The 15,794-nt window shown below is 38.4% G+C and overlaps 1 protein-coding gene across 1 annotated transcript in view; it reads right to left on the reverse strand.

Annotated features, from left to right (window-relative positions):
• Positions 1 to 15,055, reverse strand: part of LOC116502925 (protein mono-ADP-ribosyltransferase PARP14-like) — a 42,123-nt gene extending 27,068 nt beyond the window's left edge. The window contains 10 exon segments of the mRNA XM_032208950.1: positions 4,990 to 5,052; positions 5,399 to 5,569; positions 6,945 to 7,227; positions 8,091 to 8,333; positions 11,595 to 11,875; positions 12,597 to 12,890; positions 13,821 to 13,854; positions 13,957 to 14,096; positions 14,727 to 14,856; positions 14,858 to 15,055. Of these exon segments, the coding sequence (XP_032064841.1) occupies positions 4,990 to 5,052; positions 5,399 to 5,569; positions 6,945 to 7,227; positions 8,091 to 8,333; positions 11,595 to 11,875; positions 12,597 to 12,890; positions 13,821 to 13,854; positions 13,957 to 14,096; positions 14,727 to 14,856; positions 14,858 to 14,917 (1,699 nt within the window). The 5' untranslated portion in view covers positions 14,918 to 15,055.
• Between the last annotated feature and the right edge of the window lie 739 nt (positions 15,056 to 15,794).

Consider the following 15,794-nt stretch of genomic DNA (forward strand, 5'->3'; position numbering starts at 1 on the left):
AAGCTTCAAATTGGCGGACAGGATTTGATGGTTTTGAAAGAGATACCACCTCAAATGCTAAGAGCCAGAAGAGATTATGCTTTTTTGGTGGAAGAGCTCAGAAAGCGCCAGATACAGTACAGATGGGATGCCCCGTTTGGCATCATAGTTACATTTGATAAGCAAAGATATCGTCTCAACTCTGTATGGAAAGCTCGAGATTTCTATCATAAGATTTTGAAAGTGGGGCACCCTGAACCATCGGGATATGGAGAAAAACCACAAGCAGGACAAGAGAAACAGCAAACTACACAATCACCAGACAAAACGTATCATCTCCCCCTCCCAGAAGGGCAAGGGGTTAAGGAACAAAGATCTAACCATATGACCACCAGACAAACAGAAAAACAAGCCATAACGCAACAATCTTTACAATTTTTGGCCATTGACCAAGGAGCTACAGCAACAAGCTCAGAAGCTGTGGGAGGAGCTAGACCCAAGGTGAGACAGGCCATGCGGGAGGCTCTAAAAAAGCTTCAGGCAACCAAAAATGACAACTAAGATTCTGACATGGAATGTTAATGGACTGAACTCTCCACAGAAGAGAAAGAAAATATTTCATTATCTTAAACAATCTAAGAATGATATAATTTGTTTGCAGGAAACTCATATCAAAATAACCGATCAAAAATATCTGTCCAATCCCAAACTTGGTCAACACTTTGTGACCTCTGCTACGGAAAAAAAAAAATGGTATAGTAGTATACTTAAGGAAAGACATTAAAGCTGAGTTAATCGAAGCAGATCCCTTTGGAAGATATATCGCATTAGATTTAATCTTAGAAGGGAAAAAGACACTGCTTTTGGGAATCTATGCTCCTAATCAACAACAAGATGGATTTTATAGAAATCTCCATGCTAAATTAGTACAGTGGGACTTTAAGTCGTGCATACTACTGGGTGATTGGAATGGCGTGATTGACACCAAAAGAGATAAGAAGACATCTCGCCCGAATACTAAATTCCGAGCCAAACTACCCAAATCCTTTTTTGACATGATAGACGACTTCGAACTGCGAGACGTTTGGCGTGAAAGGCATGCAGAAGAATATGACTTTACCTTCTTCTCCGACAGACATCAATCTTTTTCAAGGATCGACTTTATATTAATTACTAATGATTTACTTTCTAGGGTGAAGAAGACAAAGATTACGGCCAGAGCCCTTTCGGATCATAACCCAGTTTGGATGGAGCTGGGAAGGGTAGTTCAGGCTACAAGGTCCTGGAGGCTGAATGAAAATTTATTCAGATATGAAAAGTATGTTAATGATTGTAAAAAATTGTTATCTGAATACTTTGTTTTTAACATGAATAAGGGTACACCTATGGAATATGTATGGGATGCAAGCAAAGCCTATATGAGAGGAGTATTGATAAATATAAATAAAATACATAGACATAAACAAGGGCAAAAACGTAAAGAATTGGAAGAGGAAATTAAAGGGAAAGAGCAGGAATTAATATTGAACCCAGGTGATACAAAGACTAAAGAAGCAATTTCCATATTAAAATCTCAATTTGATATGCTGATTTCTGACCAGGTAGCCACCAGTTTATTATATGCTAAACATAATACTTTCTGTAATGCAAATAAACCCGGTAGATGGTTGGCTTATCAGATCAGGAAAAAAAGGAAAATTCGAAATGTATCCAAATTGTGTTACAGAGGGAAGGAAGTGTTTCAGCAGGAAGAGATCCAAAAGGGATTTCGAGAATTTTTTACAGAGTTGTATAAAGGGGACAAAATTAGGGACTTAGATATAAATAAATACTTAGATAAAGAGAAAATCCCCCTAGTTAGCGAAGAACATAGGTATAGGTTGAACCAACCAATAACCTCTGGGGAAATCCTGCAGGTAATCAAACAATTAAAGCTAGGGAAAGCACCAGGTACAGATGGCTTAACAGCCGTTTATTATAAAAACTTACAGTTAGAAATGGTAGAACCTCTTAGAGAATTATTTAATAAAATTCAATCGGAAGGTAAAGTGCCCCCCTCATGGAAGACAGCGTTTATATCGTTGATACCCAAAGAAGACCAAGATCTTACTCAGCCGAAAAATTATAGACCTATTTCACTACTTAATGTAGATTATAAAATTTTTACTAAAATATTAGCAAATAGGTTAATGGTGGTTATCCAACAACTGATACATACTGACCAAACAGGTTTTATACAGGGTAGACAGATGAAGAGCAATGTTAGGTTAATTATTAATGCATTAGAATACTTGGGAAAGAATAATCAAATCCCTGCCGCATTCATATTTTTGGACGCTGAGAAAGCCTTTGATCGAGTCAATTGGCAATTCTTGTTGAAGATACTGCAAAAAATGCAGATAGGAGATGGCTTTTTAAGGTCAATTGGTGCAATATATCAGCAGCAAAAAGCCCAAATTATAGTTAATGGAAGTTTAACAGATTCCTTTCAAATAGAAAAAGGTACAAGACAGGGTTGTCCTTTGTCCCCACTATTGTTTATTATAACTTTGGAAGTATTGCTGAATAAGATACGGGCTTTGGATGCTTTAAAAGGGATCAAGATCAGACAGCAAGAATACAGAGTCCGCGCTTTTGCGGACGACTTGGTTATAATATTGAAACAACCGCAGGAATCCAGTAAGGTTTTAATGAATACGATTAATCAATATGGTCAAGTCTCTGGATTTAAAATTAATTTAGGAAAAACCAAAATATTAGCAATGAATATGAATACCAAACAGAAGGAAGAATTGGGAGTGATGTTAGGATGTGAGGTTGTTAAAAAAGTCAAATATCTTGGAGTTAATATTTTAACTTCAAATGGGAAATTATACAAGCATAATTATGAACCACTCTGGCATAGTATACAAATGGAGATGAAAAGGTGGGAGAAACTGCATTTATCTTTGTTGGGAAGGATAGCGGCAGTGAAAATGAATATTTTACCAAAATTTTTATTTTTGTTTCAAATGTTACCAATACTTAAAAGAGATGCGAACCTTTTAGAATGGCAGAAGGGTATCAACAAATTTGTATGGGCAGGAAAGAAGCCGAGGGTTAAGATGAAAATAATGCAAGATGTACGTGAAAGAGGAGGATTGAAATTACCAAATTTAAAATTATATTATGATGCAGTGGCTTTATCTGCAATTAGTGATTGGATCCATTTAACCAATGACAGAATATTGAATATTGAGGGACATGATTTGGTATATGGTTGGCATGCTTACTTGTTATTCAACAAAAAACTGGATAAGAATTTCAAAAATCATATTTTAAGAAATGCCTTATTGCGGGTTTGGAAAAAATATCAACATAAACTAAATGACAAATTGCCCATGTGGGCAATTCCTAGACATGCAATTGAAAATATGAATATAGAACAAAAACACGATAGAACCACTTATAGACAACTTCTTAATACAGAAAGAGGGGTGCTGCAATTAAAATCCTTAGAGGTACTTAAAAAAGAGAAGGTAGTTCAAACGTGGTTTCAGTATGGCCAATTACAGGCCAGGTGGAAAATAGACCAAAAAATAGGTTTTGTAATAGCTGAGGATAACTTGTTTAAACAAATAAGAGATCAAAGTTTAATGCACATAAAGAGGATATATAATGTATTAGTACAGATGGACTCAGAAACCGAAATGGTTAAAGATTGTATGATAAAATGGGCTCAGAATATTGAAGAACCTATAATGTTGGACACATGGGAAAAAATATGGGTAAGAAATGTAAAATTTACACAAGCACAAAATTTGAGAGAAAATTTTTATAAGATGTTTTATAGATGGCACTTAGATCCCAAAAAGCTTGCTTCTATGTATTCAAATGTTCAGCCTAAATGTTGGAGATGTGGTTCTTTCGATGCTACATATTTTCATATATGGTGGACATGTCGTAATGTTAAGGCATTTTGGATAAAAATTTGGTGGATCCTGCAAAATATCTTCAAAAAAAGGATAAAATTCACTCCCAAACTGTTTTTACTAGGTATATGTACTGACTTCGTAGCAGTAGAGATTAATTCGGTTCTGTACTTAATAACGGCAGCAAGACTTTTGGTGGCGCAATACTGGAAGAAGAAAGACCTGCCTACAATTCAAGAATGGACTTTAAAGGTTACAAACTTAACCGAAATGGCGAAAATTTCAGCATATCTTAAAGAACATTCAAATGAGAAGTATAAACGAGACTGGAAAAAATGGGTTGATTATATACAAAGCAAATACGGGACTAGGAAATTCCAGATAGCTTATGCTTAAAATTAGTAATAACGTAAATTGTTAAAAATTTGGGTAACAGCAAGAAGCTGAGTTCAATGTAGAGATATTTTAGACTGTGATTGTCAAAAGTTATACCATGTATGGGCTCTGGGAAGTCGGGGGGAGGGAAGGGAGGCGGGGATCTAGGGGGAGGGGGGGAGGGGGGAAATATAATATGTGTTAAATTTTAAAGCATGATTGCACTTGTATACTGTGGTTTTTATTAATGTTAGTGTCAAAACAGAACAAACTGAATATATCGGAAAGTAAGAGATACCGAAGGGAGGAGCTGAATGAAAGAAGAAGGAGAGTAGAGAGAGTGAGAGAGAGGAGGAGGAGAAGGAAGGGAGGGAATGGATTAAGAGAGGGAGTGATAGGGTTAGATAGAGGGGGAGGGGAAGTAGGTGTAGAGGGGTATGAGAGAAGGAAGAATGAAAGTTGGAGGGGGATGAAAGAGGGTGTATGGTGGGCTAAGGCGGTATATTGGGTTTGTATTGTAGGGGGCATTCTCTATAAAAGCGAGGGCTGTGTTTATTACTCAATGTTATATGCCTCGGTTGCACATTAACATGTGATTGTATAGAATGAAATGGAAATAAAAAGATTTGTACCTCAAGAAAATAGCATACAAACTATATTTGGCAATTGAAATTCCCCAATTCCTCTGTTACCTAACCCAATGAAATCTCTTGTTGCACCTTACCAAGTCTTGCACATTCTGCTTCAATTTCAGGTCCAGCAGCTTCCAAAATTGCTTTGGAGACACCTGTAAAGAAATGAAAAAATGGGGGAGTATGTATGAATGTAAAAAGTGAACTTAAAACACAACCTTTGCTTGCTTACAAACATTTCATAGAAAGAAAATTCCTAAGAATTTGTGAGGTGGGGATTGAGTTAGATACTGCATTGATATATCCAACAGAATCGAGCCACAATACTCTGAAATACTGTCTGTGAAAATAGTTTTAAATCAATGAATCTTCATCTCTCGCTCTCATTCATTCACATACATGCAAACAGACTTTTGCATATCAAAATAGCTTTTTGTCTTGCCAAGAATGAGCACTTAGCTTATTAGAATGTTCAGAAGATGTTCATTTGAAATTCAGTACCTGCTTTGGATGAAAAGTTTTCATTGGTCACATTCACAATGACATCTGTCTTTTCCATGACAATATTTCCAGTCACTGACTGGAAGGTAATGGATCCAAACTGCATTTCATTACTTCCTAAAGCTGAGGTAGAAAAGGATCTGAAGGAACCTGTGACTGAAAAAAGAAACACTATGATTCAGTTATAGCACTGATATCCTTGGACTGAGCATTGTCCTCCTATTATTTGTAAAAGATATAAATACCTATTTCAAAGTTAAAAAAACTTCAGTTTTTTTAGTCTGTATCCAAGGGAAATAAGGTCTGCACATCTGGGAAATGCTACTCTTAAAAGTGGCACCTGGAACATCTAAGATGCTACGGAACTCTGCTGTTTTTTCCATGACCACCAAAGGGTGAAATTAGAAGATCTATGATCAAGATCTAGCAAATGTTTCCAAAATGTTAATAGAGATGTCCCCAAAAGGGCCACTGAAACTGCATATGCCATACTGGAACAATTCTTTGCCCAGTGTGGAAGAGGACATTTGTTGGAGAAAAAAACATGGCTCATTCATATGCTGAAATAACACTTAACAGGTAAACATTACAATCAAGGATTTGCTGAACAAGTTATTCTACTCTACTTTGTGCATCACAAGTTTGGTCTAGTGGTTAAGGTACCAGACTACAAAGTGGGAGACTATGAGTTCAAGTTCCAACTTAGGCATGAAAGCCTAATTCTTGTAACATTTCTATAATGGCACTCAGGATAGTGAACTTGCAAATTTGGGGATCCTGAGGGACAGTGTCATTGGATGGCGTACAATGAGGGTTTCTACTAAAAATAGGTGGATCTAACATCTTCAATAAAATATAATCACTGTCAGAATAGGAGGAAGCCAGGAAGCTGTTAAGCGCTTTTACTAAAATTTACTAACATTAGGGCAAAATTGCTACACCCCCCAAAAAACCCATGAGGCTCTGGATAAAACTATTTGCTTTGACTGTCCTGAAAGACATCACTGATGCTCATCTTTGAGAAGAAGAGATGATTGATTGGAAGATACTGCCAAATACAATGAGAGTCATATGTACATTATTCCATAGAATATTTAAACATGGTTAATGAGCATCTGGCTGGATTTGAACATACTATGCCACAAATCCTAACAAAACAAAGCATTAAGTTTGGTAAGAGTGTCAATTTGGTGTAATGGCTAGAAACCAGGAGACCTTGAGTTCAAGTCCCATCTTAGCCGTGAAATTTTGGACCAGTTACTCTCTCTCAGCCCAACCAACTTCACAGGGTTGTTTTTGTGGGGAAGATAGGATAAGTAAGGCTTGTTGGTTATTCATCGCCTTAAGTTATTTGTAAAAATAGTAAAGGTGGGATAAAAACAAATGAAGAATTAATTTAGTTAAAATCAAGCAAATCACATTGTAGCTTCAAAGGACAAGTGAGCCACCTTTGAATGTATCTGGGAAGTAGATGTCCATCCAAAAGTCCAGCTTTGCTCCTGCTGTTTTTGTAATAACTGGAAACTTATAATTATTTTTGCAAATTAAAGTTTGAGGTTTCGTAAAAACAAAGGGCAGTTTCTTATTTGGAAGAAAAGTAACATTACCTTTATATTTTTTTTATCTTTTGGATGTAAGAGAACATGAACATTTTCAAGGGACTTGAAATTCTTCTTTCTACTGAATGTAAGTATTTCCTGAAACATACATTTGGCCACCTCATAATTTGGAAAATTAAAACCTCCAGTCCCAATGGCTGGGAATGAGATAGACTTTAATGACAACATTTTGGCCCTCTCCAGACAATTTCTCATAATACTTTTCAGTATCTGTAAAATATAAAGCAATATTTCACCATTACGCTTTAAAAGAACCAATATTAACACAAGACTTAATTTAGGAGCCAGAACAGACAAGAGGTGTGCACAGATCAACTTCATTCACGCATAAAGACAGGGATATGAAAAACATACAGAGATATATCCAACTACATCAATTCAGCATATTCAATTGCATCAAAACTATAGCTCTGGCATTGAAGAATGGATTACAAAGAAATGTCTCCTTTTTTAAATTAAAAGTCATAATGTATATTATATCAGTCCATCAACAGATAAGCCAATCCTCAAAATTTCTAACCAAAGTATGATGGAAAATATACCACCAATGGATAAACTGTTACCAATTTGTCATGATATTTTAAAATTCAAGAGTCAGCTCTTATATCGGCTTAATTCACAAGTATATACACAAGTATATAGAGGTAATTTAAAAACTATGATCTTACGTATATCCTTATAGAATAAATAAACCCATCTGCAGATAAGCCAAACATTTAAGTGCATTTTAATCGCTGAAATTCTTAGCTTATCGTCACATATAAAGTACTTAGGGATGAGGTGGACAATTTAGCATACATACTTTGTAACTTTAGTACAAACTAAAAAACAAAAACTGATGTTAAAACCAAAACCGTATAGCAGGGCCATTGAAAATACCCAGGTATTGGCAAAGCTCAAGAAACTGCCTTGAGCATGCATAAAGAGCATAAAAGGAAATATCAGTTCCCGGTTATTCTTTAACCTGAATTGTTAATCTCATAAGATTATAAACAAATATTCCTTCTTTTTTACTCCTGAACATTACATTCCATGGCAATTACAGCAAACAAGGAAGCAAAATAAACCAGTACCTTGGTTGCATTCCCTTTTCCTGCATCCCACTGGGGAACTATGACGTGGAACAAGAAAAGGCAGGCAAGATTATGCCCGTGGGTTGGAATTAGACAACTGCCTTGGGCTCCTTGATCTTGGACCATTTGATGAAACTCAAGTTGAAGCTCAACTCCAGCCTTCTGCAGCAAAGCTTTTGAAAGTGGGCCTATATCAAACTTTAGGTCTTCACCAATAGTGCTTACGATAACATCCGTCTGGAATCAAAGAGACGTTAAAATTACTTCCAAGATGATTTTATGTATTACAAGATTAACTGCCTAAGAGCTAGGAATGTATATTACAGAGTATTATTTGACCTATTATACTATTACACAGGGAAAAAACAGTCCCTTAACAAATGAGAGATCTTTGATCCACTGGGGACTTCAGCAGGGAATGGGAACAGTATGGGAGAAAGGTTGCTAATTCCTTGTAACTCCCATCTCTGTGACTCATATCATATGGCTGCCTAGGTAATTTACAAATCCAAATATAGAATTTAAAAAGTTAAAAACATAAAACAAAACTTGACAATCCAGACTTACAAATAACCACCGCAATAAAACATGATAGGGCTCCATAAAGATACTAATCTAAGTCTGTGAATATTTATACTTATTTCCACCACGTATCACTCAAACTCACTACTTTCACATAATATTCTTATATCTTTCAGCAAACAACTTTCAATTCCATCTCCGTAGTTAATGTTCCATAATTCAAGCCCATTTCTTTATTCTGTAAACAACATTCATGGAGTAGAGACCAACAAAATGCACATCGCCTGTCTCACAAACACCAATCTTTGTCCCGTGGTGTAATATAAGTAATCCTCGAGTTACGAATGTAATAGAATGTAATAGAGCCTGCCAAGATCCCTTCCAACTGTTATTTCATTTTTTATTTTGTTACCTAAATAATTGAGCTAGGGTTCCCTCACACACTTCAATAAATAAGCATATTGCTTTAAAATGTCTGATATGGAATTATTTGTTTTTAGTTTATTTATTTATTAGACTTATATACCGCTTCATAGGACTTTCAGCCCTCTCTAAGCAGTTTACAAATTTTTTAGCAATTTGAGTCAGCAACTTGCCCCCACAGTTATTTTACTATATAATTTTCAAATAAATTATAATTAAATAGTCCACTAAATGATACATTACATTTACAGTGGGGCAAAAAAGTATTTAGTTAGCCACCAATTGTGCAAGTTTTCCCACTTAAAAAGATGAGCGAGGCCTGTAATTGACATCGTAGGTAGATCTCAACTATGAGAGACAAAATGTGAAAACAAATCCAGACAATCACATTGTCTGATTTGGAAAGAATTTATTTACAAATTATGGTGGAAAATAAGTATTTGGTCAATATCAAAAGTTCATCTCAATACTGTGTTATACATCCTTTGTTGGCAATGACAGAGTCAAACGTTTTCTGTAAGTCTTCACAAGGTTGGCACACACTGTTGCTGGTATGTTGGCCCATTCCTCCATGCAGATCTCCTCTAGAGCAGTGATATTTATTGTACACATAATCCTCAAGTTACAAATGTAATAGAGCCTGTCAATTACATTCGTAACTCAAGGATTCATTTGATTGAATCATGTTAAATGAATATGATCACTCCCTGCTTTCCCCAATGCATTTGTTAATCGAGGTCATGCAGGTCATTAAATGCACATGAGGTATCTCAGAGTGGGGAACAGCATGCAGGGCCTAGTGCTGGAGCAGGTCTCCCCCAATCTACTGAGATACCTCATGCTCCCCTGGGGCTCCCACAGTTGCTCCCACATCCTGCCCCGCTGGGTCTCCACAGATTGGGTGTGCTTTGCTAGCATCCCGGATTCCACTTACTCCTCCCCACCCCATTTCCCATGGATGATTATTATTATTATCGCAACAACAGAATTGTATCACAGCGGCCAGTTGTTTCGCCGGATTTGGCATTAATTACTAGTCGGGCCCCACCCAGGGGCCTAGGACATCGTAACGTATTTTCGTAATATGCGTGCAGATCCAAGCAGTGCGGCTTTTTGCATTTGACTGATGGTGATTTTGTCAATTTTTAACTGTTTTAAATGTAATTCCAGTGCTTTTGGAATAGCACCCAGTGTGCCAATTACCACTGGAATAACCATTGCTGGTTTGTGCCATAGTTGTTGAATTTCGATTTTTAAGTCCTGGTATTTTGCGATTTTTTCATGTTCCTTCTCGGCAACCCTGCTATCACCTGGTATTGCGATGTCTATGATTGTGACCTTATTTTTCTCAACCAGTGTGATGTCTGGTGTATTATGCGCCAGTATTTTGTCCGTTTGTATACGGAAATCCCACAAGATCTTGACCATCTGATTTTCGGTGACTTTTTCTGGCTGATGTTCCCACCAGTTTGTTGCTGTTTTAATATTATAATTTTTGGACAAATTCCAATGGATCATTTGTGCTACTGAATTGTGCCACAATTTATAATCAGTCTGCGTGATTTTTTTACAGCAGCTGAGGATGTGATCAACAGTTTCATCAGCTTCTTTGCAAAATCTGCATTTGGCATCATCAGAGGATTTTTCGATTTTGGCCTTAATGGCATTTGTGCGGATAGCTTGTTCTTGCGCAGCCAGGATTAGTGACTCTGTTTCTTTCTTTAATGCAGCTGTTGTTAACCATAACCAAGTTTGTTCACTGTCCACTTTATCTTTTATTTTTTCCAGAAATTGGCCATGCAGTGCTTTGTTCTGCCAACTCTTCCTGAAGCTGCTCATTCGAACTAGCCAGCAGCAGGCAGGAGGCTGCTGGACACTGGCCAGACTGGGCCCAAAGCCTGCAGGGCCTCGTGGCAGAGAAGCTGGTCTTTTATTCAGACAGGAAAAGTTTTTTTCTTCACAGCTCACATTCTTACAGCTTCACGGGCTTCTGAATAAAAGATTGTGGCTTGTCTGCCACATGGGTCAGCCTCTTCTGGAGCTTTGAAAAGTTGGTACATCAAGCATCCCCACCACCACCACAGAGAGCCAAATAGAGCTTCCGAGGGTCAGATTCATCCCCGGAGCCTGCATTTCAGCCTGTAATGGGCCAGGGGAGGTCTTTGGATGTCCGAATGGGGCTTCTGAGGGGCACATCCACCTCTCAGAAGCTTCATCTGAGCCTTCAATGGGCCAGGGGAGGCCACTCGGAAGCTCCATTTTAGCTGATAATGTTCAGGATGAATATTGCAGACCCTCTGCAGTTGTTTGTAAGGGTGAACAACTGCCATGGTACTGCAAGAGTCATAGTTTTGGGCCTTGTTTGGAAACACTAGGGGGCACTGATCACACAACTTTGAACATTTGCTAAGGGAATGTTCGTAACACCTGTAATCAATTTTGGGCTGCTGTTGCTATATCTTCTCTGCTAATTCTGCCATTCAAAATTCTACTGATAGGCACACACCAAGCCCAATGCTGTTATGTGCCCAAACCTCCCACATCATTGTTTTATTTCTAGCCAAGCAGTAGCAAACTCTTTTTGTGTAAAAATAGAAAATTACCTTGAGAGTCACTAAATGTAACCATTGCTGAATCTTCGGTGGGTAACATCTGAATATCAGACACCCGTCCTCCTCCATGTTTTGGACTTTCAAAATAGAGTGTTAGGAATTCACTGGATGTTGCAGCTGGGATGTTCTCCACTCTGATTACATGAGTTAATTAAAAAAGTCTGGCTGTAAGTCTATACTGCTGGAATCTGCAGTTCGTGGAACACTGCCTAAGAAAATTTGCAGCTGCTAAAAATAGAAATCAGATACTCTTAAATATGTACCTCCCATTTCTGTGCACATATGTGAACACAAAGTGTTTAAAGTTTCAATTACAAGTACCATATTTTTTGGAGTATAAGACGCACCAAGGTTTTGAAGAGACGAAAAAAAAGTTTTTGCACTTTGCAAACCTCCCCAAAACGGCCTGTTTTCCGTGAAAATGAACCCGTTTCCCCCCCCCCCCAAGAATAGCCTTTAGGGAGCTTGCAGAGTGCTCCTGGGGAGGGAGCCAAAAACGAGCAAAAAAATTGCGTTTTTTTTTGTTTTTAAAAGGGCATGGATAGCCTTTAGGAAACCTATAGAGTGCTCCTGGGGGCTGGGGGAAGGACAAAATTGAGCAGCCCCCAGGAGCTTTCTAAAAGCTTCCTAGAGGCTATTCCCGGCCATTTTGGTGAAGGGGGTGGGGTTTCAGAAGGCAAAGAAATGCTGTATTCAGTGTATAAAACGAACCCAGATTTTCAGCCTCTTTTTTGAGGAAGAAAGGTGCGTCTTATACTCCGAAAAATACAGTACTCCTCAACTTTCAGCTATTTTAATATAGGAATCAGAATCCTGATCAACACTCTCATAGATTCGTGGGGTTCAAACTCTTGTGACCCACAAGTGACTATGGGTGACAAGGACTGCAGTCCAATGTATCAGAAGCACACTTGAGTAGGAAAGTACACCATAGGATCCTCCAAATATTAAACATCTTGAACAATGAGCTTAGATATCTTACCAGTGCTTTGCTGAAAGGTTACTACTGCAGCCTTCTTCTCATTTATCTGTTCAATATGGAAGGTACTATCTCCTGAAAGAGCACTGATGTTATCTACCAATAGCGTTAATGTGTCCAGGTGAATATTTTCTTCAACATTTTCAAGAACTACTTGTGAAAATGTTTGAGGATAGTCAAGAATATCCCTCTCAGAATGTGGAGCTTCCACAGTTGACTCATTTGTTAGGGTAACATTCTTTGTTTGGCAGTCTTGTTTCACTTCTAATTTCAAAAAGGAAAAAATAAAAAGAAGATTCAGCCACCCTGGTGTGGATTATATTTTTAAGTTACTTAAATATATTAGAGAGCCGATTGAGCTTGTAAGTTCCAGCTATCTCTTAGGCATAAAAGCTGATTGGGTGACTTTAGACTTTTCCAAGCCCTATCCACCACACAGAATTGCTGTTCTAGGGGGAAAAGGGGGGGGCAGGAGAATTAGGTATGTTTGCAACCCTGAATTATATCTAAAAAGGCAGAATTACAATTAATAATATCACACTACTTTAAAATTGTATTCACTTTACTGAAGTTACCTTTATTTTTTATTTTAAAATGCCAGGGTATTCTTTTTCAAACATCCCACCTTAATTCTCCTGATTTCTCTTTAAGACAATTCAGATATAGTACTGATTTAGGAGACATGAACTCAATTCTACCCATGTTTACTGGCAACTAAAAAGCTATATCTATAGCGATCCACGGTGATTCTCCAAAGTAAATGCTGAATTTGTTGAATCTCCTTTAAAGCAACCGAAGCCAGTGGCTGCACACACCTTTGGAGCTAGAAAATGTCTATAGGTTAACTATACATTGTTTGGGAAAGGACCTTCCTTTTCTCTTACTATCGTAGTATTATGAATCTTCAATCTTACTTTTCTTGCTTTCTTCTTTATGCCAACAAGCTCCAAACAACGAAACTAAGAATTTGAACCTCATTTGCTCTTTTCTATATTTTTCAAACACCAGAACATTGTAAAACACCTGCCCTGGTAGATTATCTGCTCCTTATACAGTCATGGAGCTGGCCTGTAAATACCAAGAACTGATGTAAATATCATGATGTAAATATCATCAGCAACTGCTCCCATTTCCAAAATTCCCCTTGGTAAAGGCCAAAGTAAAATTGACTTAATGTTTAAAACTTGGATTTACCCATCTCACTTGCTTGGCCTTCTTCTCCCAGAGCCTAAAAATAAAAAAGGGAGGGGAACATTAGCATACCAATGCACTGCTTGGAAGGTCAGTTGATCTCTTTTTCAAGGTATGAAATCTATGAGGTTAATGTTACCTTTTTAGAAATTATTTCCTTCTTAGGTGCATTATCTTTAGCTGGATCTGTTGTTTCATACAGGGAGACCTCCAGCTGTAGTGTTCCTTTTCCTGCCAAGTCAAGCTCATGGATCTTCTGGGAGAGAACTCTTTGCCTCACTGTGTCACAAAAATAAATACATTACAGGGATCTTTAGAACATTTCTACTTCCAAAAACAAAGAGGCAGCAAATGCAACCTTTGTGTCATCATGCTTAATTTAGATTAGTTCAGCAATCCTTTAACTCCCTAGTTTTCCTACATCAGTACAAGAGGTGCATTTTTAATTTAAGGTTAGCATTTTGTTTAATTGCTTTAAACAATTTTCCAAATGATAAATAAAGTTAAATATTAGGCTTGATGAGGATGGTACTTCCAGATCTGGAGTTAAAAACTGTTTATTGAATGCCAAAGGGTAGTCATCTTTATCAGCGTCCCAAAATTTGCAGGCCTGAAGATAACATTTTCAAACTGCTTTGGAGATTGGAAGAGTGGAAGGGATAGACAAGTGGAAAGTGAAGAGGGGAAATAGTGACCTTTTTCCACTACAAATTTAATTTGCAGTAGGAAGAACAACCGTATTTATCTCAGCAAAACCAATAATGTGATCCTGAAAACTAGCATTCCAGCCCCCTCTTCCTTTTCACAGCGTTATTTAAAGTGTTTGTCGCTCCTACAGCAAACAAGCAAAGAAGAGAGGTAAAAATTCCCAATGAAGCCCACCGAAGAAGAATAAGACACTTTCTTTACCTTCCTCCTGGGCAAAGCAAACCAAGATCTGCCCCCCTTGCTTCTGGATTTCGCATTCTCCACCTCCCGACTTTTTCCGGCTTTGGAAGTAGCAGAGCATTTTGTTTCTCAATTTTTTGGGGGGGCTCGAGGCTCCCCCAGGCTCCCTGCACCAGCAAAGGAAAGGAACACATCGTTCCTTCCTCCGCCATCGTGGAATAGCGGCAAAACTCTTCGAGTTAGACTGACCGTGTACCATTTTCACTTTCGTTTTCCCACTATAAACTCGATTCCCAGATTTTATTTTATTTTTTATCACCTGTTCTTCGTGATAAACGGAAGTGACAAGGAGGCAGCTGGGTATTTGGCTCCCCCGCCGCCGCCCCCACCGCTGGATCGTATTTCTTTCCAGTTAGTTCGAGCACAGTCACCGCCCCCTTTCTCCTTCCGAAAAAGGTTTTGCAAGCCTGTGGTAATTCCCCTGCCTTTAACATTTAGGGAGGTGTGAAAAAAGGCATTTGTTTTTTTCCAGAATGGGAGGAGGGAATGGTCACACGTGGGTTTTATCACAGCCTGATTGGTCCAAGGCTGAGAGGAAATCTATAAATACCGGTGCCTGTCCATTGCTAGCCCAGATTCTCTCTCAGCCTGGTCCAAGCTGTAGAGTAGTTGGATAGGTTCTGTTTGTTTTCTCCTTTTGGGTGAGTTCTATTCAATCTGATTCCTATTTGGCTAATTGGGCACTTTAAATTCAAATTCTAAATTGATCTGCTGCGGCCCCAAGGGACAGATCTCTGCCTCGGGCGGCTGGGGGAGAGCCCAGTGGGGCACTAGTCTCCCCTCCGCAGGCCAGGAACCTTTGCCCGTCCCCGGGTGCGGGGGTGCGGTTCCATTCAAACTGCTTCGTTCAAACTACTTGAAGGGGCTGTTTTTTTGCAGCATTCAAACTGCTTCGTTCAAACTACTTGAAGAGGCTGTGTTTTTGCAGCAGGAAAGTGAAAGTGAAACTTTAAGCCTCGAGGCTCCAGCGTGCAGATCGCTCCGGAGGGGGCCCCTCGCTGCAGGCTTCCTTTGTTTGTGTTGCCGGGG

The sequence above is a fragment of the Thamnophis elegans genome, chromosome 1 (assembly GCF_009769535.1).
Source record: "Thamnophis elegans isolate rThaEle1 chromosome 1, rThaEle1.pri, whole genome shotgun sequence".
Taxonomy (NCBI): Eukaryota; Metazoa; Chordata; class Lepidosauria; order Squamata; family Colubridae; genus Thamnophis; species Thamnophis elegans.